The following is an 11,809-nucleotide window of genomic DNA, read 5'->3' on the forward strand; positions in this document are numbered from 1 at the left end:
CGGCTTCCATCCACGCAGCGACGATCACTGATCTACTGCAACACTGCACATGTTTCTTTGCTTGTCAATGCGCTCGCGCTTACTACCACTGCGGAAATCAAGAACATTTCGATTTAGAGCAATAAAGAAATTGAATAAATTAACTGAGCAAACTAGAAACCTTTCAATATATAAGTTTAAACATGATTTAAAAACAATTTAAATATAGTATATAGAAATGTTGTGGGACTATAGTAGATGAAGAATCAATATTTTTTTAGATTGAGTATTTATTGGGTCATTATGCTAGTGTATTATGTATGTTTGTAATAGTGTGTTATATGTGAAAGTGTGTTTGTATTATAAATTGTATTTTAATGTTAAGGACTCTTGGAAGATTAGTCCAAATGGGGACTAAAAGAGATCCTAATAAAATCTAAATCAAATAATGTGCAGGCAGGAAAGTGCTCTCGCTTAGTTGACTAAACGCTGTAGCTAACTACCTTTGTCGTAATGACGCCATAACCAGTTTTAGTGAGGTCCGGAAGGGGGTGGGGGGTAATTGAAGTTACTTTACTGCATTTCTATACAATAAAATAAAAAACTTTTAAAATGCCGTTTGGAGAACAGTAAAAAACAAGAATAAAAATAACCCCCGACATTATCACCTAAGCTACAAGAAAATTCATTCACCTCAGCTGATCTACAAACAGATAGCCTATTAGCTATACAATTGTAACAATATACCCCAAAAGTGGGAAAATGTGAGATGATTCACACTGACACGTAGCATCAACGATGACACGAAAACGTGATATCTGTTCAACTGTATTGTTTTGCATTTTTATTTCAGGATTAACGTAAGGCCTATATGGAATATGTTCATATTGAAACATATCTTTCTTAAGTTCCTAACTCGTTCGATAAGATTAGTACCACTTTTCTCAGGGGACCCCACATGGGTCCCTGACCCCAAGTTTGGGACCTTAAGATGTTGCTACGGCATGAAATCCTATAAAGAGATTTATTTCCTAGCATCCCCGCTCTCTGCTTGCTTCCTCTTTCTCTCAAACTCCTCCGCTTCCTCCTGCATGCATTGCAGCCTGCCCTCACCACTGTCTTTCTCGGTAGCCTACTCAAGTGTATTTTTAGCTCCTGCTGAGGTAGGCTCAGTTTAATGTCATCTAGTAGTTCGTCTCAGGCCTTCGGCCTATGGCGCGAGAGGGCGGAGTAGGCCGAATGTGCTGCAAAAGACAAATCTGGGGGATAACAAGCCACTGTTCATGATTCCGCTCGTTCGCAGAGGTAGGCGCAAATATGTTTTAGTCAGATCAATAATAGTGTTCTGAGCTTTGATCAATGCTTGGAGCAATATTTAGATGTTGACCCGTAATTTTTTTTGGGGTGTACAAAATATATAGATTGTGTTAAATTTGATCAACAATTTTTTTTTATGTCTTATTGGCTACGTGAGGTTAATTTGATCGAATAGAAGTTTTGTAATGCTTAAAGAGTTCACTTATATACAGTGCATTCGGAAAGTAAACAGACCCCTTGAGCTTTTCCAGTTACGTTACAGCCTTATTCTAAAATGGATTCAATTCTGTTTTTCCCTCAAATCTGCACACACACACACACACACTACCATATAATTACAAAGCCAAAACAGATTTAGATTTTTTATAAATGTGCAAAAATGTCAAACACTGAAATATCACATTTACATAAGTATTCAGACCCTTTACTCAGTACTTTGTTGAAGCATCTTTGGCAGCGTTTACAGCCTTGAGTCTTCTTGTGTATGACTCTACAAGCTTGGCACACCTGTATTTGGAGAGTTTCTCCCATTCTTCTCTGCAGATCCTCTCATGCTCTGTCAGGTTGGATGGGGAGGGTCGCTGCACAGCTATTTTCAGATGTCTCTAGAGATGTTCGATTGGGTTCAAGTCCGGGCTTTGGCTGAGTTACTCAAGGTCATTGAGACTTGTCCTAAAGCCACTCCTGCATTGTCTTCGCTGTTTGCTTAGGGTCTGTAATATTCATATATGTAAACATACTGAATTGTAATTGGATGCATTTTACCACCATATCATACTGTGCTATGATTGGTTAAGACCACCCAAATGGTTAGGTCATTGGCAGTTTGATCCTGTTTAGCGATCTGTGAACATGCCAGTTATAGCTAGCTAATAAAGAGCTAAGTTAAGAAATATCCTCTAGTACTGCATTTTATTATTTTGTGCAAAACAAGACATGGTGTCAGAGTAAAAGGTCTTAAAATATGGATTTTTCTGGAGTTCCTTCACCTCGAATGGACTGGGAGTCTACAAACTTACCCGATGTATGGCGTAAGTACAAACCACATGTGGAGCTAATGTTCTGGATCGGTGAAAAAGGGAGAGATATTTACAACACATGGACACTTACCGAGGCTGAATCACAAAGGTACTGAAAACAAACTACGATTGTTTTGAAGCATATGTTGTGCCGAAGACCAATACGATTTTCGCTAGGTACAAATTCCATGAGAAAGTACAGGGAGCTAGCGAGTCTTTTGAACAGTTTGTGACAGAGCTGCGTCTGCTTGTGAAAGACTGTGATTATGCAAACAAGGATGAGATGGTCAGGGACCGTATTGTATTTGGAATACACTCACCGCGAGTGAGAGAGAAACTTATGAATGTTGGGTCTGAGCTAACGCTGGATAAAGCTATCGACATAGCCAGATCTCACGAACTAGCACAGGCTCAGATGAAAACCATTTTGAGTGGCAGCACGAGCGCATCACGTGTGCAAGCAGTGTACGCAGTCAGGCAGACATCAAAGCACACGTTTTAGAACGGAGAGAGACATAACCCAAAAACAGAGCGACAGACTCAAAACATGTGGATACAAAGTGCATGGCGAACAAGGAAATTGCCCAGCTAAAGGCAAACAATGTACTAAATGTGGAAAATGGAATCACTTTACAAAAGTGTGCAGAGCTTACTGTGGAAAAACAGTACACACAGTGAGTGAAGATGAAATGTCAATCAAAGAGTCAAACGCTGATGAACTGTTTGATTCAGTGACACAGAAAAGTCAAATATCAGAGACAGAGTAAGCCTTTGCTGACATTGACATAGGAACACAAGGCACAAAGCTAAAGTTCAAACTAGACACTGGTGCACAAGTAAACATTATTCCTCTGAATAAGTACCACAGCTTGAAATCTGAGTGCCAGCTACAGCCCACCACATGCAGACTGACTGGTTATGGTGAACAGCTCCCAGTAAAAGGCACATGCACTTTCAAATGCAAGGAAAGTGACATGATGTTGGACTTTTAGGTTGTTGACACTAGAGAACCTACAGTGCTAGGTCTTAAAGCATGTTTAGACATGGACCTCATCAAGCTAGTTTATCAGTGACAGCACCAGTAGAGACAGACAATGTACTGGAGGAGTTTGCTGATGTTTTTACAGGAATAGGATTATTCCCAGGAAAATGTACCATTCACCTTGACCCAGACGCAGCCCCTGTGGTCTACTCACCGAGAAAGATTCCCCTTGCTCTCCTTGCCCATCTGAAGAAAGAGTTGGAGAGCATGGAGCAATCTGACATAGTCACCAAGGTTACAGAACCGACTGACTGGGTAAATGTGTTAGTGTTGGTGGAGAAACCACGCACAGGCAAGCTCATGTCTCAACCCAAGAGACTTGAACAGGGCTATCAAACGCCCCCATTACCCTTTACTGACTCTAGACAGCATCACACACAAGCTAGCGGGAGCACACTACTTCCGTGCCATGGACGCTAGATCAGGCTACTGGGCTATCAAGCTCATAGAAGAGTCATCTAAGATCACAACATTCAACACACCGTTTGGACGCTACAGGTTCCACCGCCTGCCTATTGGGATTATCTCAGCCCAAGACGAGTTTCAGCGAAAGATCGACGAAATGTACGAAGGCCTCGACGGAGTTGTGGCCATTGTGGACGACATCCTTGTCTATGGTCGAACCAAAGAGGAGCACGACCGAAACCTCCGCGCGATGCTGCAAAGATCCCGCAAGAGAGGGGTCCGGCTCAACCCCGAGAAGAGCACAGTCGGCGCTACAGAGGTCAGCTACTTCGGACATCTTCTCACAGCGAATGGAATCAAGCCAGATCCACAGAAGATCTCAGCCATAAAAGAAATGGGGCCACAAAAGAACTGTGCAGAGCTGGAAACAGTGCTTGGCATGGTCAACTACTTAGCCAAGTTTGCACCCAGCCTCTCCAATGCTAATGCACCCCTGCGTCAACTGCTAAAGCAGTCCACTGAGTTTCTCTGGGACAAGCAACACGACATTGCTTTCCAGAATGTGAAAGACTTGATCACGAGAGAACCAGGACCAATCATTGCCTACTACGACCCAGACAAAGAGCTCAGACTCCAAGTGGACGCGTCGAAGTATGGACTAGGTGCAGTGCTACTGCAAGAAGGAAAGCCCATCGGCTACGCTTCCAAATCTCAGACTGTGAAATCAACTACGCAAATCGAAAAGGAGCTCTACGCCATTCTGTTTGGATGTAAACGTTTCCATCAGTACATATATGGACGACAAGTAATTGTGGAATCCGACCACAAGTCCCTTGAGTCAATTATGAGGAAACGACTAGCCGCAGCCCCACCAAGGCTACAGAGAATGATCCTTCAACTACAAAAATACGACTTCACAATCACTCACTGTCCAGGCAAAGACATCCCTGTCGCAGACACACTCTCCAGGAAGTTTCTTACCTATAAGGACAGCAGCCTCAGTGTAGGCATGTACGTGCACACTGTGTACAGCAATTTACCAGTTAGTGACACAAAACTGAAGGAGATCCAAGTAGAAACAGAAAATGACTCACAACTCGCACAGCTGAGGAAAGTCATACAGGATGGATGGCCTGAGGAGAGGAGAAAATGCCCTCAGAGCATCTCAGAATTCTGGAACCATCGTGATGAACTATCACAGATCAGCGGAATACTTTTCAAAGGAAAGAAAATCATTATTCCTACCAGTCTCAGAGAAGAGATTTTGACAAAGATCCATGCTGGACACATGGGCATGGAAAAGTGCAAACAGAGAGCACGGGACATTTTGTTTTGGCCTGGAGTGTGGAAATTAATAGAGGACATTGTTGGTAAATGCGCCATATGTCTTGAACGACGCCCCTCAAACACCAAAGAGCCAATGTTACCTCACTGTATCCCAGACCGACTCTGGCAGGTCGTGGCAACCGATCTGTTTACCTGGAACAACGAGGACTACATCGTAACAGTGGACTACTACAGCAGATACTTCGAACTCGACAAGCTTCACAGCACCACATCTGCAGCTGTGATACACAAGCTGAAAGCAGCCTTTGCCAGGCATGGCATTCTAGAGACTTTAATATCTGACAAAGGGCCTTGTTACAAATCAAATGAGTTTGAAACCTTCACAAAAGCATGGGAGTTTACATACGTCACCACAAGCCCACATTACCCTCAAAGTAATGGCCTTGCTGAAAAATCAGTGCAGATTGCTAAATGACTCATGGATAAAGCAAAAGCAGACAAGAGACCCCTACCTCAGTCTCCTTGAATACCGCAACACTCCAGTTGACAACTTCAAATCACCAGCCCAGCTGTTGATGAGCCGCAGACTTCGCTCAATCCTTCCCAGCACCAACCAGCAGCTGCAACCTGAGGTCGTCAGCTACAAGGAAATGCATGGAAAACGTGCACAGAGACGACAACAACAACAAAAGCGATACTACGACAGGTCAGCTAGATCACTGCCACCACTGATCGACGGAGTCAGTTAGAATCCAGAAGCATGGCCTCTGGAAGCCAGCAGTCGTCATCCAGCCAGCTGACACCGAGCATTCATATCACGTCCGCACCGCAGAAGGAGCGGTGTACCGCCGCAGTCGTCACCTACTGAACACAAAGGAACAACACACTGATGAGATGAACTGTTTCCCTGAAAGAGAACGTGATGGACTAAACACACACACAGCACAACATACACCATACTTACCTGCAACACCACAAGAACTGTTGACTGACACAGAAGCATGCTCAGCATCATATTGCACAAGGTCAGGAAGAGAGGTCAAGCCCAGAGCTGTACTAGACCTGTGAAATGTCAAAGGGTGTAGGCGGATCGCTGCCCTAAAAGAGTTTGACTGTAAACTTGTTATTGAAAGTTCACTTGAAATGCTTTGGTATTGTATTTTTTTTTTAAATGTTAAGATGTTATATCTACAGTGAAAGCTGTTGTTCACTTGTTTGAAAAGTAACAGTATGTTGGATTATTGTTTCAGAGTCTATTGATTCTGTTGGTGTAGTATGCAATATAAATGGGTACCTACCTTGAGTTCAAACTACAGAGCATGTATTCAAATGAAACGCTTAGAATATGTAAACATTTTTCTTTGGTTTTTAAAGAAGGGGGATGTAATATTCATTTGTAAACATACTGAATTGTAATTGGATGCATTTTACCGCCATATCATACTGTGCTATGATTGGTTAAGACCACCCAAATGGTTAGGTCATGGGCAGTTTGATCCTGGTTGGCGATATGTGAACATGCCAGTTATAGCTAGCTAATAAAGAGCTACGTTAAGAAATATCCTGTAGTATTGCATTTTATTATTTTGTACAAAGTGTGCGAAACAAGACAGGGTCGTTGTCCATTTGGAAGGTGAACCGTCGCCCCAGTCTGAGGTCCTAAGCTCTCTGGAGCAGGTTTTCATCAAGGATCTCTGTACTTTGCTCCGTTCATATTTTCCTTGATCCTGACTAGTCCCTCAATCTCTCCACGGCATGATGCTGCCACCACCATGCCTCACCGTAGGGATGGTGACAGGTTTTCGCCAGACGTGAAGATTGAACTCTTTGGCCTGAATGCCAATCTTGGTTTCATCAGACCAGAGAATCTTGTTTCTCATGGTCTGAGAGTCCTTTAGCTGCCTTTTGGCAAACTCCAAGCAGGCTGTCATGCCTTTTACTGAGGAGTGGCTTCCGTCTGGCCACTTTATCATAAAAGCCTGATTGGTGGAGTGCTGCAGAGATACGTTTCCTTCTGTAAGGTTCTCACATCTCCACAGAGGAACTCTGGGCCCGTCAGAGCCAGTTGTCATCATACCTCTATGGTTTTTGCGACTGCACTTGAAGAAACTTGAAAGTTCTTGACATTTTCCAGATTGACTGACCTCGATGCCTTAAAAGTAATGATGGACTGTCAATTCCCTTTGCTTATTTGAGCTGTTCTTACCATAATATGGACCTGGTATTTTATCGAATAGGGCTATCTTCTGTATACCACCCCTACCTTATCACAACTGATTAAGGCACACCTTTTAATTGAAATGCATTCTAGGGGACTACCTTGAAGCTGGTTGATAGAAGGCCAAGAGTGTGTAAAGCAGTCATCAAGGCAAAGGGTGGCTATTTTGAAGAATCTCAAACTACAAGTTTCCACGCGTGTTATTTTATAGTACTGATGTCTTCACTATTATTCTACAATGTAGAAAATAGTAAAAATAAAAACCCTTGAATGAGTAGGTATCCAAACGTGAGTATTACTGTACTTATGAGAAAATGTGCAAGACTTGAAGGTGCCAACAAATGTTATAGTCATCATAAGAATGTTTTACTGTCATTATCAAAAACGTAATCAGCTCCTCCATCAACTTCACCTTTTGTAAGGCTTCGTCCCATCACCTAAATGTGCCTTGAACTAGAAGCCGTTTGCATATTTTAGGGTTGTTTTTTTCTACTAGCATACTTTGACCTCAAATTGCATGCATGATACAGAAAATGCGTGGCTCCTAGCCTCCCTACATGGCTCCTAGCCTCCCATGCATAGGCTACTTTCTGTCTCTACACTCTTAGAATATATGCGGTTGAACAACACAATTTATGTGTAATGATTACTCAGACACATGGGTCAGTTCTTGCAATTAATGTGTTAAAAGGTGAAAACCATACAACACACCCTAAATGTGTTCAATTATTGACCCATCACATTGTTAGAACACTAAAATTGAAATGTCTTTAAAACTGAATAAAAACTAGTAAATCAAGTCTGAAAATAAACTGAATTTCAAATAAAAAAAATACTAATAGAAATAAAACCCAAACTAATAAAACTATAATAACCTTGGTCTGCACCCATTATGTCAAGAGGCTCCACACCGTACATACCGATCCAAGAGCAGAAGTCAGTCAATTGTGTTTATTATGTAAAATAAATAACATTAAAAAGAAAAAGTAAGAATTAAATAAAAATAGTCTACTAAACTACAAAATGTGGTCGGTGAAGCCAGTTTGTATTTAAAACCGCCATCCAGAAATACTATTGAAGATGTTGAAGTTTACAAGGAATGTCTTAGACATGACCTGTTACGTAATCTGTACAGTTTTCTGTACGGTATGGATACACAGCGCAGCAAGTGCATCTATTCAAATTTTGAAAAGAAACTCTACTAAAAGAAAAGAACATACCATATTTGGTTGTATTTGCACCAGACATATTGTAAACACACACAAGCTGTTTCAACAAAGAAAAGAACAGGAGCGACAGCAGTGCTATTTGGGAGAGATTTTGAGTCGCAGTACTCTAATGGCGTCCTTACCTACTCCTACTTCCCCTGGTCAGTTCTGGTCGGTCGGTGTAGATAAAGGGAGACAAGGTACGCTATTTAGCAGTCCCTCAGTGACCTAGGGGACCTATCCATCCCACAGTGAATCTATAGCCTCAGCCTCCTAGCCAAGCCCCCAGAGCAGCAGCCCTTCAATCAGGAGTCTCCAGTCATTATGGATACAAAATCCTCCTGGTTGACTGGGAGAGAGAGAGAGAAAACTTTGTTTTGTACGTTGAAAGTCAGTATGACATTTTTAGTTGGTGGTTATTCCCACTTTGAATGTGTGCGCGTCTGCTCTACGCATTTGTGTGTGCGCTCACTCTCTCCGTCTCCGTCTGTATCGAACTCGTCGATCATGCTGCGTAGTTCCTCATCCGTGATGTTCTCTCCTAGCTCTCTGGCCACACGTCTCAGGTTCCTCAGGCTGATCTTCCCGGAGTCGTCATCATCAAACAGCTTAAAGGCCTTCAGGATCTCCTCCTTTGGGTCCCTCTCCAGGATACGGTCTGTCACTGAAACACACGCACATGGGTAAACAGACACATGGTTACACGCACACACGCGTGAAGAGCAGCCATAACACATACTGTACAGGGTTCCACATACGCAAACAAAGCAGGAAACATACCAACTTCATTAAAGTCATCAAATGTTATTTTGCCATTCCCCTCTCTGTCGTAATCTTTTAGTATCTTCAGTATATCTACTTTCTTCACCTCAAAACCCATAGCTCTCATTGCCACCTGTGAATGAGAAAGTGAGAGAATTGAAAGAAAGATATGGCAGAGTATGAGTGAAGATTAGACAGCAAAAGGGGACAACAGAATCCTAGTAATGATAAGGTAATTGTAGGTAGAGGTTTACCTTGAGTTCGTGGTAGTCTATCTCTTTGTCTTTGTCTGTGTCAAACAGCTCAAAAGCCTCTTTGATTTCATGCTTCTGTTCCTCAGTCAGTTCTCTCCGCTTCTTCCGCTTGGTTTTATCCACTGCCAGCTCAGTCCTGAACATCATTGTCAGGTGGTGTCAAATTAAACACCAAGACCTTTTCTCAATTGCATACTCCTCGTGTCCTAATCTCCTTCTCAAAACCCATTTGAAGAGAAAGTCAGAGGGGCGGGACCTCGGACTTTCTCATCCAATGGGTTTTGAGAAAGAGGCAAGAGGACACGAGGAGCATGCAATTGCTATTCTCACATAGCTTACGTCTCTGAAGTAGGCTGTGTTCGAATACTCATACTAACAGCACTAACCGTACTATTTGTGATGTGAATTGAGTATATAGTATGCTTATTGGTATGGATATAGTTAGTATGCCAGAAGTTCCCGGAAGCATACTAAATTCATCAAAATATGAAGTATACACGCAGAGGACACTATTTCTGTACTTTAGGGACCATAATGCAATTTTTCAGGAAATGGGCATGGCTTCACATGTCCAGATTTGAGGAAAATAAAAATGTTGGAAAATATGCCGCTGAAGTACAACGAGAGCGGATACAAAATCATTGCTTTAACTATGACATATGTTAAATGTAATAAAGTAATGGCTTTTCAAATAAGTTACCTTACAATTTAGGTTGGCTGACAATTTGTTAGCTACAATGTCCTTACGAACTCCATAGCATATCATTACAACAGTTTGTACCGGTCCTAACGTTAGTTGGCTACTTATACATCAAACGTCCAGTATATTAACTATAGGCTAACTAACTACCCAACGTTTATTGAATTGATTATTCCCGCCATTCTCAGCTAAGTGGTATAATAGTGCGTTCTCAATGGAATTCTGGTGATTTCGTAAATTCGCTCTGGCTACCTACTCTCTTCTGAGTGTACCAGAGCGCATGGCAGGTGTCAGCAAAAAAAAATAAGTTTAATTCAATTGTTGCCAGCAGCAGTTACAGTCACCAACACTCTGGATAACAGCCTATCCAACTCTAATAGGGCTTGTAAAATGGTCAGAGTGGTCTCATTTGTCTCGAAGTAACTAGCCAGCGTTAGCTTTACTGCCTTTGTAAGGTCAGAACGCTCAAAGCCCGAGCTCCGAGAGCGAAACGCTCAGAATTTACAAGCGGACAAGCACTGAACTTAAGGGCGCACTCTGGCACTCCAGATTGAATTTAAAAACACACCAGAAGTCGTAAAATGTCTAACTAGTCATTTGTTACGCTAACTAGCTAGCAAGAGGTTGCATAGCAACAGCACCAACTTCCGGTAGACGGGCGAAGAGCTAGTACGCCCAACTGAAAGGCGTTTACAGTATACTAAAATTAACTAATAGTGTGTAGTATACAGTATGTTAGTACGGGTATTCGAACATCGATGTTGACTACAGACACACTTTATAGACAGTTTAAGGTTTAACTTACTGACACAGATGGTTAACTTTGGACAGTAGATAGCTAATACAACAATTGCCTACCATCAACCATATCTACCTCGCTAGATACCTAGCTACAGTAGCTGAGCTAACCAACTTGCAACAAGGAAACTGGCTAGTGCCAGTTTGTTTCACAGTTCTTGCTAGGTAACGTTAGTCACTTAAACACTTTGCTACAATTGTAAACTAGATACCTTAAAGACAGACTCATCCTTCAAGTTGTAGCCCTAAACGTGTACAGCTGGTCGTTTGAAGGCAGCTACTAAAATAACAACAAAGCACCTTGTAACAAATCCGTTAATCCGCGCCTGTTTCGCTGTTTCCCATTGGTTGCTGGATCAGTGCTCGGCTACAAAATCGCTTCTGATTTGTCAGATGAAATCTAGAGTTGCTGCGCATTTTCCTACATGAAGAAATGTCCTGTTGTGCCTGCTGCACTCTCTGCCCAGTAAAAGGCGCTGTATGTCTGTTGACAAGAGAAATGTAGAGATCAGTGATGGAAAATCCTCACTCTCAGACCCAAGTGAAGCAGGAGGACTGGTCAGCCTGCCTACATTATCAAGACAACAGATGACAGGTGACTCCTGTGAAATCAGGTAATCAGGATCAGACTTCTTTTTCATTAGCAAAAGAATGTGTACCACCACATGCCCATTTACCTGAGAATTTGTACTTTCTAGTTAGAAATATCATTAAATGTAGTTATTATAGCAGAGCCATGTAATTACAATATGTTTAAATATATGAAAGTGGGGAGCAGTATGTAGTAGTAGTGGCCAATGCTCCCTGATCTGTACTACAC

General features: G+C 42.1%; 1 protein-coding gene across 1 annotated transcript; it reads right to left on the reverse strand.

The window, feature by feature from the left end:
* Positions 1-6,208: 6,208 nt before the first annotated feature.
* LOC139388069 (centrin-3) lies at positions 6,209-11,347 on the reverse strand. Its single transcript, XM_071134591.1, has 5 exons — positions 11,202-11,347; positions 9,492-9,627; positions 9,256-9,370; positions 8,948-9,139; positions 6,209-8,824 (listed from the first exon to the last, which is right to left on the reverse strand). Exons 1-5 carry the CDS (start codon positions 11,216-11,218, stop codon positions 8,781-8,783), a joined length of 504 nt encoding a protein of 167 aa, XP_070990692.1. The 5' UTR covers positions 11,219-11,347; the 3' UTR covers positions 6,209-8,780.
* Between the last annotated feature and the right edge of the window lie 462 nt (positions 11,348-11,809).

Source organism: Oncorhynchus clarkii, chromosome 29 (assembly GCF_045791955.1).
Source record: "Oncorhynchus clarkii lewisi isolate Uvic-CL-2024 chromosome 29, UVic_Ocla_1.0, whole genome shotgun sequence".
NCBI lineage: Eukaryota > Metazoa > Chordata > Actinopteri > Salmoniformes > Salmonidae > Oncorhynchus > Oncorhynchus clarkii.